This window comes from Pongo abelii, chromosome 8 (assembly GCF_028885655.2).
Source record: "Pongo abelii isolate AG06213 chromosome 8, NHGRI_mPonAbe1-v2.0_pri, whole genome shotgun sequence".
NCBI lineage: Eukaryota > Metazoa > Chordata > Mammalia > Primates > Hominidae > Pongo > Pongo abelii.
This window is the reverse complement of record NC_071993.2, coordinates 1,696,242-1,718,449: the sequence shown is the minus strand read 5'-3', so window position 1 is coordinate 1,718,449 and position 22,208 is coordinate 1,696,242. Positions and strand designations below refer to the sequence as shown.

Genomic DNA, 22,208 nt, shown 5'->3' with positions numbered 1-22,208 from the left:
GTGAGGCAATGAATAGCAGAAATATTTGTGTGCCATTTTTATATTAACATGTTAATGTGTGCTAATGAATTTTAGAGTGGATTTTTTTAAAAACATGACTTGTAATTAAAAGCTTATGTGATTTAAATACAAGATGCAATGATGATTACCAGATTATATTCCTCTTTATATTTTACATAAGACTTCCAGGGTTCCATAAGTATAATCTTGAAACATAGGACATTCCTGGGGAAAAAAAATTGCTTAAAACTGTTTCAATGTACAATCCACCTCTTTGTAAATGTTACTTTCTTTCATTCAGATATTACCTTTGGCAACAAAACTCTCCGATGAGAGCCTTCTCTTCATTTTGTGTCATTGTTCCCTAAATAAAGCAACACATGAAATTCCTGATGGCAAAAATCAGACTCAGATCCCAAAACCTCTGTCTTTATGCAAGATTTATCTTTTGCATTGGAAACGGCCAAGGAATATACAGAGGGGGAAAGAAGAGGCAAACAGACAAGCAAACAGACAAGCATGCAGGCTCTGAGGAATAAATACCCCTCAGGACGCTGTCTCCTGGGGAAATGCAAACCTCAGTCCGTTTCTGAGGAAGTGCGGTCTCTGCATTTCTGAAAGAGGTATTTCCCCCCCTTGACGCAAGGAGCGTGGTAACGAATTGACTAGTTAAAAACTGTTGGTTGGAAAAACACGTCCCTGTGTCTTTCTGAGCAGGGCGAACTGAGCTGTCCGCGTGGCTGCGGCAGGAGGCCTCGTCCTCCCGGGCAGGGTCCCTCCCGGAGGCTCCCCCGGTCTCTCCCAGACGCACCCGTGCCGCGTCCTTGCTCCCCGGGAGCAGCCTCCCTCCAGCCGCCGGTCCTGGGAGCTTCACCGTCCAAACGGGAGCTGAGTTTGCAAGCTGCCAGGCGGCGGTGCGGCTGGTGCTGCTGCTGATGTCAGAGCCAGAAAGCAGTTGTGATTGGATCTAATTAGACGCTGCTGCAGCAAATAGACAAGCTCCCTGCGTGATTGGCTTCAAAGTGGCTGGTGCCAAACAACTAGCAGAGGCGCAAAAGTAGCCTCCCTGCGCTGGAAGCCCAGAGCAGGAGGCAGAGCCCGCGGGAAGCTCGGAGCACTCAGGACGCCGCGCGCCCTTCCCCACCCTCCCTGACCAGGGAGCAGCTCGCTCCAGGCGCCCAGCCGAGGCCCCCAGCCCAGAGGGAGCAAGTCATAGAGAACAATTCGAGAGACGGAGCGCGCTCTCCCGCTTAGTTCTGAAAAGTGAGTCGCTCCCGTGTTTGCAACCTCAAGCTTCGCAGCAGCAGCGGCGGCGGCGGCTGCCGGGAAGGAGGCAGGTGCAGGTGCAGGAGGGAGGCAGCTCTGGGCTTCGCGCCTGGGTCTCGGCCATGGCCTCGGTCCTGGGGAGCGGCAGAGGTTCTGGAGGGCTGAGCAGTCAACTCAAATGCAAGTCCAAGAGGAGGAGGAGGAGGAGGTCCAAGCGGAAAGGTAAGGACAGCGTGGCGCGCCGGCCCCTGCCCCCCTTCACCCCCAGCTTCTCCACCCCAGCCTCTCATGGGGTCTCTGGGCTTGTCCGTTGTGAGCAGCTTCACTTTGGGGTGCTGGCGGGATGGCTGCTCCGTGCGGGGCGCTCGGGAGTTCAGATCCCGTGGAAATGTCTGGGGCCTCCTCTAGCCCAGAGGGGACAGTGAGCAGCCACGCGGCGACATGTTTGAGGGACGGGGACGAAGTGGGGCGAGGGCGGCGAGGAGCTCCCCGTGGACCCCGCGCGTCTCCAGGCCCCGCAGGCCCCAGTGGCCCGCCGGGCTGGCACTGCCTTCCACCCTCCGGAGGCCACCTCGTCTCCCGGTGCCAAAGGAATTACCCAAAAACGGGGGAACGAGCCCTCGCGCCAGCTACACCCATCCAAACTGTCCCGGAGGAAGGGATAGGTGAAGCCCTGCGATCGCCTCCCCAAATTAGCTGGCAGTTTTTACTCAGTGTGGTGCCCGTCGATTTGTAAACATTGGGACGTAAAGAGAACATTGGTCTCGTCCTTGGAGAAATAAGCAAAAATGAATACAGGAAAACAGAAAGAAGCATCATATTTTGTTAGTGGTAGAAAAAAAGCCTCTAACCAGGAAAGCAGGAAGAGCAGCCGGCTGACAGTCGCCACTGACAAACTCAGCTGTGCCTTGTTACTGATATTCCTGGGGCTGGGCCGCGCTGAAGTTAGTCAATGCTACAGCAAGCGAGGGCTTTCACACTGGGGATTGTGCAAAATTAGCAATCGCTCCAATATGACAGCAATGCCCCCAGTGCCATCGTAGCCTGCGTGCATGCCAGGAATAATTAAAAGATTCTTCTCATGCCGACCCTTCTCTCCTAGAGGAACCTGTGTTATTGTCAGCTCCTAGTGAGACTGCAGGAAAAAGTTCAGTTCTAATCATGATTTGAAATGTGCTGATTTTTTTTTAAGTGAGGTAGAAGTATAAAGAACGGTTGGAAAAACACAGCTAGAATTGATCAGCTTTGCCAGTTGTTTGAAAGCAGGAGGCAACGTTAGATGTGTTTGGGGTTGTCCATCTTTCCTGGAGAATTTTCATCTTTGCATTGGCCTAAGATAAGTTTCTACCAGACCGTTTCCTGACTGCCCTCGAATCGTCACCAGGTCCTTTATTGCTTCTTCCAATAATAGAAATTATCCAGACAGTCTGCAGGCATAAATGTCAATAGCAAACTGTCATTCATTATGACCGAAGGTCAGGACCACTGGGAGGGATTGGCCCCCACAACTTCCTCAAAAGGTTTTGGAGCATTTGGTTTCAGAAGGGGGGTGATGTTGTGGTTCTCATTTACCTCTCAGCTGCTAAGTGTGCTCTTGCGATTCACTTTGTTGTTTGAAATTATCATTTTGAAACAGACCTGTTAGTGTCCTCCAAAGATAATGCCAACACAAAGTGGCATTGATATTGAGAAAGTCACCGGATTGAATAATGAATATGACTTTTAAAAGAGGAAAAAGGAAGCATCATCTTTACACTTCAAGTGTTCACATTTCCCAATATTTTTTGATTAGTCTATTTAAATATTTAGAGTTGAAGAATGTGGAGTAATAGTTCGCAGTAATGCAGTTTATAGCAATATAAACAGGAGAAAAGTGTTGCCTTTCTCCAAATTCACTTGCCTTACCAGGAAGCGTCGGTCATGCTAGCTTAGAAAGTATTCAATTTAGGGGGAAAAAGGAAATCTGGGGAAAGACTCCATTTGCTATAAACTTAACTTTAGCATTCAAAATAAAACTCCTATAGCAAATATTTCCACACCTTGGTTATTTTGAATATATCAAGTCCCTTAATTTTCATAGCCAAAAATTGAAGCAGGAAAGGGCATTCAGGATTTGTACACTGATTTCTGTTACGAAGAGATTTCTGGTGTGCGGGAGAATTTCCCACGGCACCTGCCAGCAGCTATCTTGATAGGAAAGTCAAATCAAACTGCTAAATACTCAATTTTTGGGGAAACGTTAACCACTTAGATGTACCTGATCAAATTAAAAGGCAACATAACCAGCTAAGAGACACATTAAATAATTATTTGCATTTTCCTGGGAATTGATTACTTCATCTATAATACCTAGTTATTACAGATGCTGATTTTTTTATTTTATAAAAAACAGTGGTGAGTTTAAATTATGTTCTAATTGTCATGAATCTTAACAACCATAAATGAATAGAATAACCTCAATTTTAAGCTTATCTGATATTAAAACTCTATACTTGCCACAATTTAAAATCCACGTGTGTATGAGAGACTGGAATTCTAGTGTGACTCTGTTGGGTGCTGACTGAAGACACTGACAGAAGCACAAGGTAAGGGCTGTTCTTATGGGGGAATGAAGACAATTAAGATACATGCCTGTGAGATGCGTATTTCCACCTAGTCTAAGGGACAAGAAGCATTTTTGAAGATGCATGATAACTTTAATTTCCCAGTGTGGTGACATCTGGCTCCTTTTCTATGTGTGACTCTGAGAGTGACTTTGGCATGATATGCTTCTTATCAAAATGATCTGTGAGCTCTGAAATAAAGCATACCGGGGCTACAGCTGAAGTGTGGTCAGGACACAATACTTTCCTTAAGTATAATCCATAGTCTTGGAAATGATATTTTTTCCTATGGAAGGTATATTTTAGTTACAATGCCACAAAGAAAGCTGTATGTATCTTTAAAAAAAAAAAAAAACACCTTTGTCACAGAATATGACTTTCAGGTATTATTTGGCAGAAACCTGTATTTCTCTCTCAGATAAACTTTAAAGAAGATTCTCAGAATATGTCTCCCCACACATCAATCCTACTTCTGTTATTTTACTGGGACCTAGTGTTGCACAATTTTGCATTTTCTGTGTTATTTTTCTGCAGGGACTTTCTTTTAGAAATTATTCATAAATGGTTTAAATTTTTCATGTAAATGAAAGAATGCCAAAATTTGACTCTCATATGAGAGAACAAGCTGCTGGGGAAAAAAAAAAAAAAAAAACTGTGAGAAGGACAGGGAAAACCTCTCTCATTTTTACATCGATGGCAAAGCAATGTTCATATCCCATGACACATGCCAGACACGTCAGTGTGTCCCGCGCCTGCCTCACTCAGAGGCGTTCGGAAAATAGTAGCACTTGGAGTTTATGGAGACTGTTACCTGCCATCACTAAATAACCCTGGAGTTCATTTCTCACAGACAGCACCAGGAGATTGCACTTTATTTTATAGTTCTTGGTAGAATTATACAAGGTAATTATGTACAACCAAGTCCATATTATGTGGTTATATAGAATAATATCTGCCTGTCTTAGAAAATAGCTCAATGTGTAAGTATTAAAAAAGGATACATTTTAACCAAAAAGTAAAAAGGAAAAAGGTTTTTTTTTTGGTTAATATCAGTTCAACCAGGTAGAATAAGAGGCAGAACTCATCAAAACATTATAGTATATAAAAATAAATCACTTTAAAATATGCCAATAATTCTCTGAACCCTGGAATAACTTCAGGGTAATATGTATGAGGAATTTCTTAAATGTTTTTAGTTATTAAAACAGTGCATATATTCTGTTTTGTTTATCTGTTTTTCTCTTGCGAATGTATTTTTTTTCTAAAAGAAGCTGTGCATTGGCATGAAAGGCATTTTGCAAATGAAATATTTTTAATCTTCTACCCATTACGGTGTACAATGTGTAAAATGACTGAAGTTTCCAGAATTTTTCTTTGAAAAAGGCTCTTTCAAGGCAAACATATTTGGAAATAGATTGACAGCCAATCCAAAATAGGCTGGTTCCACAAGGTACATTGGAGGCTGGGGTTTTTAGAAGCGGCGTGTCAATCTTCATAGAGTGGAAAGGGGAAGGGGCTTCGGGGGTGACTGGCCATGCAGGATCCGCAATCATCCGGGGCCGGTCGCTTTGCATTTGAGCTTTGGCACAGGACATCTCTTTGAGGCGCTTGACAGCAAAATAAGTTAACTTGAAATTTAGGTATTGTTCTAGAGTGGTTGGTTATACAGAGTTTTAGGAACTTGAAAATGCATTTTGAGCACGAGGTAGCTCTATAAAAGTAAAGCCATGAGTCATGGGAAGGTGTGGAGAAGAGGCAGGTTGCTGAATGTTGTGAAATGCAAATAAAAAGTTGGCAAAAGGAACAAAATAAGTCGAGCAGATGGATGGCAGACGCCGGCTTGCTGTGAAATGAAAATCCATGAAAAATTAATGAAATAGAAAGATTGTACTGAGGATGAGGGCAGAGCGGCTGTGGGCTCTGCAGCCCCTGCAATGCTACAGTCGTCCCCGCCCGTGTCACCCTGGCTGGCCAGGGACACAGCCCTGCACCACCGGCCGGAGCCCCACATCCTCCGCTTATCTCGCTCACTGACAGCTCAAGAGGAAGGGCTGGATTTAGTGATAAAATCAAATTGATTCAACCGTTAACCAGCATCTAATTGTGTGGTGCTTTTTTTCCCCCTTTCTCTTGTTAAAAATTTTGTATCAGTGCCTCTGGTTTCTAGTGACCCGTGTAATAACAGTAATTGGAGATTGCTTCAAGGGCATTAGATATGATGAGCGAGTTTGAATGTAGAATAAAAACATGGGATTCGTGTATCCATATCTAAACAGGGGTGACTCGGTTCCTGCAGAAGAAACACCCCAGAGGAGCATTACGTAGGAAACATAGAAAAGGAAATTGTCTTTTTTTTTTTGAGGCATGAAAAGATAACTTATGCCCTAAAAGCATTTAATGTTCAATTTTAAAACTATACATATATAGTATGTATATACACACATACATATTATATATATACATGTATATTACTATGTATGTATATGTATATACATGATAAAAGCAGCTGAAACATTTGAGCAATTTTTATACCCCCTACTTTTTCCAAAATAGTAGAAAATGAATGTCAGTATTTTTGCAATATGAACAATTTTGAGCAACTCCTTAAACCAAAATTATTGTAATATTCTGCTTCTCATCATTTAAAAATATTATGTCAAAATAGATATTGCGGTTTTAAATTTGGTTCTTAATTACTAGCTCACAAGACTTCTAAAAGGATAATTTTCCACATTGTAAGCAAGACTTTAAAAGCGCTTATTGCCATTTTGAAACCGAATATACGAATAAAGGTGAATGAATGCCAAGTGAACTATGAAAAGCCTGGCTGCCCTTCACAGAATATTCAAACTACTGCGTGTTGATGCCGTCTCTGTGGTTAGGATAGCTCAAGAAAAGCAGCAGGGGCTGCACCCTGCCTGGTGTGTGGCCAGGAACCTGATTCGTGTTGCTAAGTATTTGCGAATAGAATGAAACTAAATTAACCTCTATCTTTACAATTAAAAGTTTTTCCTCCACTCAGAGAAACAGATGCTGCTTAATACTTGATTTTTCAGAGGCGATTGTTTATTCCTAGCTTTTGATATATTACAACTCAATTAAGAACGTACCAATATCAAATAGAGACATTACATTCAAAAAGAGAAGAAACAATGCTTATAAAATTTTTGGTTCACAGGGACAACTAACGTGCTCTGGTGAGACTTTAGAAAACAGGAAGGGAAGGGAACATTGAGAAATTTAGGAACTTGGAGCCAGAACTCCTCTTCTGCTTGCATATGTTACTGTCTTAGTATCAAGACATCCCTGTTCAGCAATTAAAGTTGGGCTTTTATTTACTCGTTTATTTGATTTGAAAGGAATGGAGGACGGGGCTATTTTATCTGATTGCTTGCCTGACATTGTTTAAGCAACGCCCTAGCAAACAGGGCTCGTAGGCCCTGAATCTCCATCTGCAAATTTATGAGTGAATCCATTTTCCCGGAAACCACATCCAAATATTAGCAACTTAGAAATTGACATATTTGCTTTTCAAGAGATCCGCAATCTCCCTCCAGCCCCTAAAATTTGGTCACTTGCAAAGATAGCAGACTTTTCTGAAGAACGGTCTATATTTGGAAATAAAGAGTTAATCTGAATTTCCCAGGCCCTCCATATGCCCTGTGGATATTTAATCACCTTTTATTCCAGTCATAGGTATTGAGTAGGAAGAGCAGCAAAATAATTATATTGTATTATTTTATTGATGGTGAATGAATACAGTTAGTATCTAGTTTCTGGCAGGAAAATGTCTGGTAAATCCTCTTTGGGTTATAAAATAAATATATATTGGAATTTAGTATCATCTGTTTTAAATTACAAAAATGATCAATAGTTAATGTTCAGTTTTTTAATCTGAAAACATAGCAGACAGATCATCTAAATTCCATATTTATATTAAGGAGGGGATTTTATACTTAAGAAATAGTGTCCAATAAATCATGCATTCCTATAAACAAAGAGTAGCATGTGTGCTTAAGTTCGAAGACAAATATGATATAAATACTCAGGTGACTTAGATTTTAAGGAAATTTATTTCAACTCTCTAAGAGGTGAAATTTTTGAAAGTTTTTTCAGCTGTGTACACTTAAAATTGTGGAATTCAGGTGGCTTCGTTGAGCTGCTTCCAAGGCAGAGGGCAACTAGGACCCTCGTGTTTGTGTAACTGAACAGCTAATTCAGTTCTGATGCAAATAGTCACACCAGCTGAAGCCTCACGCAGAAGAGGGCCACACTGTGTACGAGCAAAATCTCCCACAGATCAGAAAGAGAAACCCAGCGTGGGGATGCAAAGGTGAAAGAGAGCAGTTATTATTTTTGGTGTTAAGTACCGTCTCACTCCTACGGATCTCTAACTCAAATCTGGCCACGTTCATCACTGCACGTCTTTTTAATGGTGCCAACAACAGATAGCTCATTTGCAAAACAGATTCAGGTTTCTCTCCGTGGCTGTTTTGCCATTTGGATCATAAATAAAATGAACATCGCTCAGAATCTATTTGTAAACCCACTTCTCTAGGGCCTCTAATAGATGGAGTGAATCTTACACCCAAATGATAGCTCAACACCTTCAGGTGATTTGCACATAATGGAAAGAATTCCTTTAAACCCCTTAACCAGGATGTGCTTTGGAGAATTTATCGATTTAATTAATCTGTGCTGCTCCATTTATTTGAGATGAAGTATTTGATTCTTGTTTCCCACTGCTGACAGACGGAAGCTCTGCCTCATCATTTTGTAATGTCTGACATGATTTCTCAAATACATCTTCTCAAAGGTGGTATTAAAATAGGATGGGGAGCTCAGTTCTCAGAAACTGGAGCCTACTCCTACCTGAAAATGCTAACCCAAGTCAAATCTCTTCTTATGGCTAAAAACAAACAAGAGTAGAGGGTCCTTACTGTTGCTAAGAAGCAGGACTTGAGACCCATAGCAGGAGAGCTCAAAACATATACCTAGGGAACTGAAAATGATTAAACAAAAAGCAGGTTTTATTAGTTTAAGTCCACCGGAAGTACAAAAATGTCCTCTCTTTAAAATAATTGCAATATTTCCTAAAAGTGTAATTGCATATGGGAAAAAAATACAATTTAATAAACATGACAGAAACATCAGCAGAATAGATTCTGACCTCCTCCAAACCCCAAGTCTGGCTGGGTTCACTCATCCCTGTCTGGAGCAGATGCTGTGCTCGCATTGGGCTTACAGCTGTGAAAATAGCCGCATTCTTAAAGGAAGTACCTGCCTTCTTTGTGTTAGACTGTGTTCAGGACTGAGGACAAAAACGTAAAATATATACAAGCTCAGACACTATCTGATGTGTACAATTAAAAAGGACATTGTTTTTATAAATTTGGGGATCTACAAATGATTTGTTTTTTTTAAAAACAATACCTTTTACTATTCCTTAGGTAAAGAAAAACATAGGTAGCCTAATTTAACCACAGACACAAAGATATTTTATTCGTGCTTCAATTCTAAATGTTACTACTACAGATAACCTTTTTAAAGGACTATCCAGATTCTCAAAGAATTCTAACAGAGAGTTTTCAGTCCAAAATACATGGCTCAAGGAGAAATTTTGAAAATTCTCAGAATTCTATGCTAATTTTTTCTGAAGAAGAAATAATTTTGAGATAAACATCATTGTTGGAGTTCTAGGAAAAGTACTAGGACAAGCAGTAGCTTTTGAAAAACTCCATGACAGTAGCATGAGGAATGCAGAAACTTTGACAGCCCTGAGTGATACCGAACTGAGAGCAAAAGCTGTTGTCTCTAGAAGTATAATAGCTTTGATGTGTAGCAAAGCATTATTCCAACATGCTTATACTGTTTCACTCTCAGGAACTAAAGATGGGTATATATTCAGCACTGACTGACATGCAGGGAAATATTTATTAGCCATTTAGGAAGTTAAGGTTCTTTGTTTTTAAGTATGACAAATGTGAGAGTTCATACAATTTTATGTAATCACCTGAGTTTCTAATCAAATTTTTGCTTCAGGGAAGTTAAATCATGACATGGGCTCTTGTATGTGGGTAATGAATAGAAGGCATGCCATTAACATGTGCTCTTGTGTGTTTGTGCAGATGTCTAATATATGCATGCGACATAGAAGGATGACAAACTCAAGAGGTAAAGCACAAAAGCGTTTATTCAAATAGAGAAAGTTGGAATGTTAAAAGACTCCCCAGCTCTAGAACAGCAGCAGTCTAATATAAACATTACAAAAATCATGTAGAGAAAGAAATCTTCATTAAACCTCTGAGAGCACAAATTCTTTGGGAGGCAATGAAAAAGAATGTTGGTTGTGACTGTGTTTTAGAGTATGGAGAGAAACACTGATTGCTTAATTGTAAAAATTGTAAAACTTCATTGTTTAAAGTCTCCCTTTGTGTATATTTTACACCAAGTGAAATAAATCTTTTTGTCGTTGCCACTAATAAAAAAATAATCTATCTTCTTACATCATAAAAGAGAAACAACCACCACACTGGTGTGAAGGAAGGGATTTTAATGGAGAGAGAGACAGAAAGAATAACTTCCAAGACTCTTCTTGTGCCTGATTAAAGTTCATCTTTCTTACATTTTGTTTTATGTGGCTACCAACACAGAAAGAACACTTGATTTCAAAGTATGGTGCATGCTATCCAATTCTGCTCTGTTTGCAATTTTGCCTTAAACATCATATGTGTCTTTAGACAAAAACCGTATTGGACATGAGTCTTATTTATTTATTCATGTGTAAATCTATCTCCAGTGCCTACTGTGAGACAGGCAAAGAGTGAGGCATCACGACAACATGAGCAAAAGGAGTGGACGTGGCCCTTCCTCCTGAGCTTCTATTGTTTATGGAGATACACAGGCACACACACGAAATCCGAACAGGGAACAAAAATAACCTTCGGTGATCTCAACACTATATATATATAAATTATCATCAGATGGGCTTACAAAAAATAGATTTCTATTGCATTTCCTTTATTATATCAAGTGAAAGTTCTTTATAAAACTAAACCGTTAAAATATAAACCCCTTTAAGTTTGAATATTTCTATTCTTTCTACAATATCAAAACATAATAGCTACTCAATTAAAACCCACTGAGAAAACTGATTGCGTTTTTGTAATAAGAATTTCTTAAAGAAATAATCGGAACACTCTGGGAGAGGGGAACATTTTCGGGGGAGGCTGTGGAGAGATGGGCTGAGCTGTCATCTTTTACACAGGGCAGCACTCAGTGTGGAGTAGGGTTTGGAGGTGGCTTCCACGACCACCTTCGGGGTGATGAGACGAGCAGAGAAGATATCTTCTTGGCTCTTGCTCTGTGGGGCTCCCCACTGGTGTGGGTGCTGTTGGTGCTTCCTCCTTTGTTGGGATTTCTCTAGAATGGGGGCCACAATCCACATCTCTGGGCTCCCAGAAACCAGCCTAGAGACTGTCTCACCACATACCATGAATACATGCTTGTTGTAGAATTTATTATCAGATTTACATTGTACATTTACAAAGCACCCTGTCGGGTTTATTTTTAAGCCATAGTTATGTAAATTGGAGTCTATCCATTCAGCAAACATTTACTGAACACCTTTCGTTGTCAGTCACTGTGCTACATGGTAGAGATTAAGCAGGAACAGAAGCTCTAGAACATGTTCTAAAAGCGCCAGAGAGCAAGTCTGAATGTGGCTTGCCTTCTCCGTGATCCCGTGGTCTCTGTTGAAGACGGGCGCCCTCGCTGTCCTTCCCCGGGCCCCCTCCCTGGCCCCTCTGCTGTGCTTCCAGCGTGGGCCCCTGAGGTCTCACTGGGATGCACACACTCCTCCCCACACTCCTCCCTCCTGAATGCACAGCTGCTCTCCAGTGTCCCTCACCTGCAAGCAGGTCCCCAGCTCCCCATCTACGGAGAGCCAGGCACTGTCCAGTGCCCAGGACCCTCTGGCTTCTTGCAGCTCAGGGCAAGTGCAGCCTGCCTATCTCATGAAAGAGCCAGGCAGCGGGGGAAACCAAGGACTCTGACTCTCAACAGAGCATGACCTCGTTTGTGACCAAGGATGGCATCTCTTTGCCTGGAGGTCGGTCATGAGAAGCAGGATACGCGTTCATCTGTCTCACATGATTTACAGTCATCCATAGAGTCACAGAAGGTGCTGGCAGCACCACGTCCACGCAATACTGTGGATATCGGATAGGGAACAGAAAAGGCAACAGTCACCCAGTGTTTCTATGTAGTCACCCTTGTTTCTATGTAGACAGCATGTCTCTTGGTCTTATCTTATTAGATAACTTTGGAATCATATCTATCACCCATCATCCATCTATCTACCATCTACCTTACTGATCTGTCATCTATCATCTAGAATCTAAACAATCTATCGTCTGTTCCTTTTCTCTCATACACACTAACCAAGCAGGAGACATATGCAGAGGCTACACCCAACCGCACCGTAGAGAATAAATAAAATTCTGTCACATGTGCTACTTGCCTGGGCTCTACTCATTTTCGGCCACAGGAATATTGGCTGCAGCAGCTGGGCAGAGATCCTTATCCATAATAGTACTTAGTAATGCCTCAAAACTTGAACATCAGGTTGCAGCAGTTGGGCAGAGATCCTTATCCGTAATAGTACTTGCTAATGTCTCAAAACTTGAATATCAGGGAAACTAAAAATGTGAGTTGCTAAAATGGAAATCAGTCAATAGATTGAATGCTGTATACTGTTTGTACATATTTATGCATAATCACTGATAAACACAGTAGAATTCTGGCGTTAGCCTCTGTACTTTTTACTATGAAAACATTTTATCCATAGTCCAGTGTGGCTGAGGAAATGGCCGTCATGCCTCTCTCCCTGGGACTTCTCCCCTTCCTTCGGTTCGGGCTGAGCTGATTCCTTAGTGTTTCCCAGGACAGCTTCACCTGCACCTCTCAAAAGGTTAGTGTCTTGTGTCAGCATTCTTGTCACTCATATCAAAAAACACATCTGCGGCTGAGGACATTCAAACTTCAGATACGAGTGCAGCAGCGTGGCCTTCTGTCCTGGAAGTGAATGTCTTTGCTCCCAGCTCTCTTGGGTGTCACCCTGGGTGGGGTGGGTGGGGGTGCCATTCCCCCACTGCGGGATTCTGGGCATCTCTTCTGGGTGGGGGGGTGTTCCCCCACTACAGGGTCCTGGGTGTCTCTTCTGGGTGCGGGGGTGTTCCCCCGCTACAGGGTCCTGGGCATCTCTTCCTCTGGGCTGCAGGACTCACTTGCGAGTGTTTTTTCATGTGACTCTGAAGCAGTGACATGTGATTTATCCTGATGTATTTTTGCAAGAAGGAATGACATTCTAGTCTGGGCTCATGTCAGAAACAGGCCCCCCGACCCTTGGTGGAGAAGAAATAAATAGAACCGCGTGTGTGCCACAGCCATGTGACATCGCCGAGACCACTCTGGTTCAGGAGTCAGGGACGTGGCCCTTTACTCACATCCCAGGCAAAAGTATATTCACTAAAAATTCATGAGATTGGATGTATCTATTTTACAGCATGTTAACACAGCCCCTGAGGTTAGCACGATGCAGGGAGGATGTGTCCTGGCAGGTTCATCTGGTTGGGACTCTCCTTCTCTGCAAGGTCCACGCGCTCAGTCAGGTGTGAATCAGTGCAGTGCGTCTGTTTAACTGATTGTCCGTTTGGCCCTTAGGCAATAGGAACTAAGGATTAATAACTAATATTTACTGAGCCCTTATCCTGTCCTAACAGCTTCATGTGCATTGCCTCATTTAATCCTCCCAACAACACTACAAGGCAGTGACATTTATTGTCTTCGTTTTACAGCGTTGGCGTGGAGAGGTTACAGCAAGTACCTGTGGCCCCTCATCAGGCATTGTGGCTGTCCACATTCTCCCAGGACACCCCTGCTTATTAAAGTTCTGTGGCCCCCTCCCTAGGTTACATCCTCTCTCCCACAAAGGGTAGACATGGCTACGGTCCCCCATTTTGAATATGGAACTTCCGGACCAATTTATTCTTTCCTTTGGATCTTCTTTTATTGCTCTATGGGACCTGAAGCTCTTCCAGGACCCCGCCAGGCTGTGGCTCACTGAGGCAGAGAGCACAGTGGGACCCTGGCCATGGAAATGAGGAGCATCATCACTTTCTGTTGGGGACCCAGGATGACAGGCAGGCCCTCCTGCTGCTGTGCACACAAGGAGCCTCCAAGGCTACTGGGGTTTGGGGGGCTGGCTCTGATGGAGATGCTTTTGGGAGCTTGATGAATCTGGCCCTTGGGAATGAAGATAAACCAGGCAGGAGGCATGCCTTGACCTCTCAGGGAGAAGAGTGCTTTCACTTGATCCTGTGAGCATGTCCTTCGACACCACCAGGGCACAGATAGCAGCTCTTTACAGTTAGAATAATTAGCCAGGCAAGAATTGTGCACCTCGTGGTTCTCCATGGGCCAGATGCAGAGATGGGTGCAGCTGAAAAGCCAGCAGCAGGAAAAGCCCCAGTCCTGCGGACACACAGGCACATGCACACGCTTTTAATCTTGGCTGCATGCTTTTCAGCTGTATGTTTTCAGCTTCATTTTACCTTGCACACCTCTTTAAAGATCCCATCTTCAAATATGGTCACACTGTGAGGCACCACAGGTCAGGACATAAATGCGTGAATTTTGGGGGAACACCATTCAGCCCATGACAGAGAGAAACCCACAGAAATTCACCTTCGGAAACATTTTCTGAAAACTAAAGCTTACGGTTAGGGTATCAGCGCCCTTTTCCCAGAAACAGTATCTCTACCTCAATAAGGGCCAGAAAATTCACAAATCCCATCTTCATCCCTGTAGCATCACTGCTAGAGAAACCATTATGTCTCTAGGGTGAGAAATACTTTTGGAATTGAACTAACCTCTGATTAGATTCCCCTTGATTTCTTTGCCATGTGGTGCCCTCTAACAGGGTGGTTCGAAGCTAAGTGGTTTTATTTCATTCCACCTTTTGATTTCTCCATTCCTGGCCCTTTGGAAAGTGCCCATTTCTCATTAAAGGTGGAGAGAACTGTGGTGATTCTAAGAAGGGCTGCTGTCCCCTGTGCAGGTGGCAAGCGGACCGTTCTCACCTCTTGCTGACGGTTCTTTTCCCAGGTTGGATAAGGTCTGCTTCATAACTCTCTTATGGGGAGGTAAAAAGGACCTAAGACACCATCAACTAAACTGTGTCTCTGTCTCGTGGATGAGGGAAGTGAGGCCCAAAGAATGCAAGTTGCTACCGAAGAAAGCGAGATGGTGAGAGCAAGCCTGAATCAGAGCCTGGTCCCTCCGGCCCCACCGGCTGTTCTTTGCTTAAGAAGGGACCAAGGCCCTGGAGCAGGATTGAACAGGTGGGTTCAGAAAGGCCACGGGGACAGCTCAGGTCCCCAGAGGACAGGAGCACAAAACTCAGGAGCAGATGTTCTCTGGGCAATGTAGAGTGAATCACCACTTAGAAAAGACACTGCTGGAAACTCTTCCATGTTGCTGTTAAAACAGAAGTCTCAGAAACAGTGTGTTAGCAGTGGCAGTAAAAGCTACATCACAGGAACATGACACACAAGGGCCTTCCGAGAAGGGGCATGCCCTCCCGTTTCCAGGGAGATACTGAATAGCGTGCAGCCCAGCTCACACCTTAGTGAGCATGTGTTGTCCACACCTGTGTGTGCATGTGCATGTATGTGCATGTGTACACACGTATATGAATACAGGACACCTTAGTGTGTATGTGCACACCTGTGCGTGCATGTGTATGTATGTGTGTACACATGTATATGAATATAGGTAAATATACACATATGTATAGGCATACTCCACTGTGCTTTTTCTTGCTTAAGTAATACACCTTTTTGATTTGAGGGTTAAAGGAAACTGCAGAGGTCGTTGAACTAAATTCAGATAGGCAAACATCTTCATTTTTCAGATATTTATATAATAAGTACATTGAATTCCAAAATAATTATTAATTACAGCACAAGGTAAAAATCTTTAAGGAATGCAATGAATTAAGACGAGAGGTGAGGGAATTTTTAATTCTATTTCCCAAAAGAAGAACAGAAAAAATAGGAAGCTGATGTGCTATCAAGAAATGCAACAAAATACAGTACATTATTCATTCAGTAAAACACTGGAACTAAATTTGAAAATTACAAAGTGTGGTTATCAGGTTGATATTCACGCTTAGGGTTACCGGGCATGTAGATTTACAATGAGGACCCGCTGCATTCCCTTGTGTGTCCCTGTGTGTTTGTGTAGAGGATACTTTCATCCACTTGCCTGCATAAACAAGAAGTCACTTCTTAGATTAACTGGTTCAGAGTCAGTGCTGGTAAAACAAAGTGGAAATGAACCCACAGGTAAATGTGCATGTTCTGTTTTAACCTCAGTGAGTCAATGAATGAAAAGTAGATTACAGAAATAAATCTGCATGCACAATAATAGCCAGGAATTTGAACTCACTCTAAGTGACTTAGGCCGCAAGGGTCAATTTAAAGGTTAAGTAAGTGCGACCCTCCTAAGAAAACATGTTGTAACATTGTAGCACCCCCACAATGTAACAAAGGGTTTACAGTGAAATAGAGTCTACACAATTTCATGACACACCAACTGACTAAAATGGCTCTTCCCATCTGTTCCCAATCTTACTTATAAAGTCATTTTACATAAACATTCACAGGTAGGACTTCTGAGATTTAAACATTTTAAACATTTAAACATAGTAAACAAATCCCCGATTCTTGGTGGCACTTTGTTAGCAATGGGCCAGTAAGTATCAATCCCTGATCGCCAGGAATGAGGGGTCCCCTCATGCCGCTGAACTTCGACAAGGGTGCAGATGGAGACAATTTCTCTGGACCCCTCTCCAGTCAGTTCTGTGGACCCCAGGAGCCCTGACCAAGGGCTGGCATGAGGCCAAGGCTGAGGGTAGATGAAAGCACAAATGCTGTGTCCCTGAGATCCAGAGCTCAGTCCAGAACAGACACATCATTGAGACAATATTGTATGTTACACTGAGGCCACACAAGGCCCTCTGTACATCTGGCTTAAATGGGCTTTTGTGAGCTTCGCTGCTGTTGCAATAATGCATAAAATTCTTTATGTGTAAAATACCTTCCTATGCAAAGTCCCAACCGACTTCCAACAGAAATCACTTGCAATCTGTGTACCTAACACTAATGTGTCCAGCGTGTGTGTGTGTCTTTGCATGCCATATGATGTGTGTGCACACAGTAAGCCCACCTAATTCAGTATAAATAGAATCCCACTAGGTGAAAGCTACTTGGGAAAATACAGAAAACACGCCGATAGTAAGCTGGTGCTTTTAAAGTCTGGGTTTGATACTTGTTCTTTCTGAATTATTTTATGTCAACATCAACATTCGTTTGGTCTTATCTGAACACATACAGCAAAATTTCACCTCTTGCAATATTTTGGTTTGTATTCTTCTCTTTATAGCTTTATTTTTAAAAATGACTTGAATTATTTACATAATTTTGATGATGATGAATTAACTTCTCTGCTGGGGCCAGGGCCCTTCTTTCTGCTGACATCCCCTCAAGCAGAGGAAGGCCAGACTTGAGCTGGAGATGCAGGTTTGTCAAATTAATCTATTCCTGCATTTCCTTCTAGCAAGTGCTGGCCTTGCTTTCAGTTATGTTAACTGCATTCTTCCTTATAAAGTTCCACAATTGAACTCTCTTTTTTGAAATCATCTTCATCTGAGCAATGGGAAGATGCATGTTCAAGGCGGCTTTGCTTTCTGAAAACCTTCCAGACAGAAGCACTGCAGCGAGCCAGTGGCGCCAGGACATCGGGCACACACACGTTAATAAATGTCTTTTATACTAGCTCCTCTTCTTTTTCCATATGATATTAGTTGCTGCCCCCAAATTTGCCTTGAGTGAGCTTCCCGCTCCTCCAAATGTTTTGCCACAGGGTTTCCACATGTCCAGGTTGCCCAGAGGCCCCCACGTGCTCCTGCAGTGTGGGCCAAAGTAGAAATAATGTCCCATTTCACACGTGAGGCAGTAGCCCATACAGTCCTATACCCCATCATCCATGAGACAATACTGATTACTCTGCTAAATATTCAAATAAAGACCACCCCTAGCTTTCTCTTTTGGCAATTTTTTTTGCCATCTACAAGTTAACCTTTTCTTTCTACTTTTATTTTAGATTCAGGGGGTAGTCAACTTTTATTTCAGATTCAGTTAACATGTGTGAGTTTGTTCCCTGAATAAATTGGGTGTCCCTGAGGTTTGGTATAGGATCTTCTCAGCCAGGGAGTGAGCATAGTACCTGGCAGTTTTTCAACCCCTGTTCTTCTCCAGCCCCTTCTAGTGTTCCCAGTGTGTGTTGTTCCCATATCTGTGTCCATGAATACTGAGTGTTTACCTCCCACTTATAAGTGAGAACATGTGGTATTTGGTTTTCTGTTCCTGTGTTAATTTTCTCAGGGTAACAGCCTCTAGCTGCATCCATGTTGCTGCAAAGAACATGATTTTATTCTTTTTCATGGCTGCATTATATTCCACAGTGTATGTGGACCTCATTTTCTTTATCCAATCCACCATCGATAGGCACTAGATTGATTCCATGCCTTTGCCATTGTGAATAGTGCTGCAATTAACATATAAGTGCATGTGTCTTTTAAGCAGAATGATTTATTTGTGGGGGGGGCGGGTGGGTATACACCCAGGAATGGGATTGCTGGGTTGGATGGTAGTTCTGTCTTAAGTTCTTTGGAAAAGTTGGCTGAGCTAATTTACATTCCCACCAACAGTGTATAAGCATTCTCTTTTTTCCATAGCTTTGCCAACATCTGTTATCTTCTGACTTTTTATCATAGCCATTCTGACTGGTATGAGATGGTATTGCATGGTGATTTTGAGTTGCATTTCTCTAATGATTAGTCATGCTCAACGTTTTTCATATGCTTGTTGATTGCATGTTTGTCTTCCTTAGAGAAAGTGACCATGTCTTTGCCCATTTTTTAATAGGGTTGTTTGTTTTTGCTTGTTGATTTGTTTAGGTTCCTTATAGATTCTGGACCTTTGTAGGATACACAGTTTGCAAATATTTTCTCCCAATCCACAGGTTGTCTGTTGCTCTGTTGATGGCTTCTTTTGCTGTGCAGAAGCTCTTTAGTTTAATTAGGTCCCATTTGCCAATTTTTGGTTTTGTTTCTTTTAGCATTTTTTATCAAAAGGCCACTGTATAAAATGCTTCTGATTCAATGGAGCTAAGGAACAAATTAGTTTATTCTGTAGATATTATATATTCAATTTAGAAGGCATTGTTTTTTCTGAAATCCAAAGATTTGAAATGCACTTCATGAGAGAAGAATCAGAGGTATAAAATGATGGGATCCCAATTTGGAGAGCAAGAGAATAGAGGAGTGTGTGAGACTATAGTGCCCCGGGCATTATAGAAGGTAAAGGTGGCCAGGCATGGTGGCTCACACCTGTAATCCCAGCATTTTGGGAGGCTGAGGTGAGCCAATCACCTGAGGTCGGGAGTTCAAGACCAGCCTGGCCAACATGGTGAAACCCTGTTTCTACTAAAAATACAAAAACTAGCCAGGTATGGTAAAACACACCTGTAATCCCAGCTACTACTTGGGAGGCTGAGGTGGGAGAATTGCTTGAACTTGGGAGGCAGAGGTTGCAGTGAGCTGAGATCAAGCCACTGCACTCCAGCCGTCTCAAAAAACAACAACAACAACAAAGAAGAAGGTAAAGGTAAACTTTTAGGCAGATTATACAGCTAAGAAAAATAGGAAAATCTGACCACTACAATCAAGGTAAATTTCCAAAGTTCCTTAATTCAGAATCAACTGAGATGGAATGGCAAAGTCTCTCATCTTGCCAAAAGGCTCAGGGACAGTCCCGGCCACAAGAACCTCAGTCTGGGAGCTGGAAGCCAGAGCCTGAGCCCCCTCCTGGGAGGGCAGAGTCGGAAACACAACCGGGGGGCCTGGCCTCTGCCTGTCAACTGGGTCGTGCTGCCCCCCTAGGTAAAGCAGCTGTGAAGACCCTGGCCCCTGCCTTAGGGATGCTCAGAGCCGTGTTGCCAGCCGCAATCTCTAAACGCCACTCCCTGTCTCATTCCTCCCATGGGGCAATGCTCAGACATGGAGGCAAGGCAGGAGGTACAGGACAGCCCAGCATTTGCAGAGAGACTTGATTGTGGACTCACACGGAGGCATGCACACACACAGAAGGGCAAGAATGACATTTCGGGTCAGCCCTGGGGGCTAGCATGCTCATTCCCCGCCGTGTTCCCAGGGCAGTGGGGCCACAGGTGCCCAAGAACACTGGGAGGAAGCAGCCTCCCTACCAGCAGGAGCCCGGCCGTCCACGCCTGTGGGTAGGACCACGTTCTGGATGATTCCTCCAAGTCACAGGCAAGGAACATGGAGAGTGGGAAGAGCTAAGCTCCAGAATCAAAAAAGTGCAACCAAATGTAAGTTTCCCCCAATTGTAGTTATTTGAATTCCATATTTTCAGTTTCTGCCCCAGCCATCACCTTCCTATGATGCGTGTTAGGTTTTCTCAGCATGATGGAAACAGGGACTTTCTGCTGCTGCTGTGTTTGTGCCTCTTGGTTTCCTCCTCCTCCGTCCTTGCCTCCCTTCCTTTCTTCCTTCATTAGCATTTCTCTAACTATATTATTCATAGGCTTGTGGGTTTGATGTGCCTGCATTATATTGTTCTAGTTCCCATTAAAATATAAGATGGCATTTAATACATGTTTAAAAGTTTTTCACATGCCACCCAAAATCAGCTTGCAAGCCACCCTTAGCCTGCATACATATTGAAAGAGACTGGTGTCTGGGTGTGGGGGCTAACACTATAATCCCAGGACTTTGGGAGGCCCAGGCAGGTGGATCACTTGAGGTCAAGAGTTCAAGACCAGCCTAGCCTACATGACGAAACCCCATCTCTGCTAAAAATACAAAAATTAGTCCAGCATGGTGGTGTGTGCCTGTAGTCCCAGCTACTCGGGAGGCTGGGGTGGGAGAATCTCCTGAACCCGGGAGAAGGAGGTTACAGTGGGCTGAGATAGTGCCATTGCACTCCAGCCTTGGTGACAGAATGAGACTGTCTCAAAAAAAAGAAGAAGGAAGGAAGGAAAAAGGAAAGGAAGGAAGAAAAGAAAGGAAGAAAGAAATGAAAGAGAAAGAAGAAAAGAAAAAAAAGAAAAGAAAAAGGAAAGAAAGAGACTGGAGTCCCTTCTTGCGCAGGGTCTGAGAGTGAGGACCCGTCTGAGGAGTGGGTGCAGAGGGAGGTTCAGACCTGCGGCTCTGTCAGGATGGACTTGTCACTGACACAGGCCAAGCTGCCCCGGGGTCCCCAGGGCTTCCCCGACTCAGATTCCTGCATAACCAAATACACAGGGCCCTGGACAATGTTTCTGCCCCAAAATTGCTTTGAGAAATAAATGGGCCAATCTGTGTCTGCAAATGGGAAGAGCTCAGAGACTTAAAAAAAAAAAAAAAAAAAAAAACACTACAAACCCAAGCAGAGACAGAGGGGCTGCTTCCCGTCTTGGTTGTGAAACATGTGATCAGAATAACATGAATGTGTGCGATGAAGCATGCTCTCTAGGAATTTTAGGAGTGCCTTTAGCCCTTCCAATCCCAGTGAATTCAAAAGGCCTGCATGTGGTTTATTATTATTCAAGGTATATGTAAACTTTATGGCTATTTTGTAGACTTTTTTCTTGTAGATATTCTCTACAGTATAGTTCCTTAATAGTCATAAGAGATATATACTCAGAGATCTCGGAATCCTAAATCTTCCAAAGCATCCACGGCATGCCACTTCGACTGTGGAGTGGAGTAAAGTAAAATTTCCAGATCAACTTTCATGTAATATATATTTATTTTTTAAAGTTCGGGGTACTTTGCTTTATATAATTGTATCAGGTTGTTTTGCTGTAAGACTTCTTAGAGGTAACTCACATTGAGAACCCCCAAGGAAAAGAGACACATGCCATGTTTTCTAAACTTATCTCAACTTTAAACAACTTTTTTGGAGGGAATGGTACATTAATGCCTCACTTAATATTAGCAATCAATGCAATAAAATTAGGAAATGCTCAAATGATTAATTCACAATATCAAGAACTTTCACTGGCTGCTTCATAATGGAGCTGGCTACCAAGTAATCTACAATTTTTACTTTGTCTGAAATGTCTATTGTCTTTCCAAGGATCATGGTCTTTTTAGATCTTTCACACCTTCTTCATGACTGTCTCCAGCTGTATTGGACAAATGTTTATCAT

General features: G+C 42.8%; 1 protein-coding gene across 1 annotated transcript in view; it reads left to right on the top strand.

The window, feature by feature from the left end:
- Positions 1-1,034: 1,034 nt before the first annotated feature.
- Positions 1,035-22,208, top strand: part of ADARB2 (adenosine deaminase RNA specific B2 (inactive)) — a 535,334-nt gene continuing 514,160 nt past the window's right edge. The window contains exon 1 of the mRNA XM_024253699.2: positions 1,035-1,488. Coding sequence (XP_024109467.2) covers positions 1,389-1,488 — 100 coding nt within the window. The 5' untranslated portion in view covers positions 1,035-1,388. The remainder of the gene's footprint in view (positions 1,489-22,208) is intronic.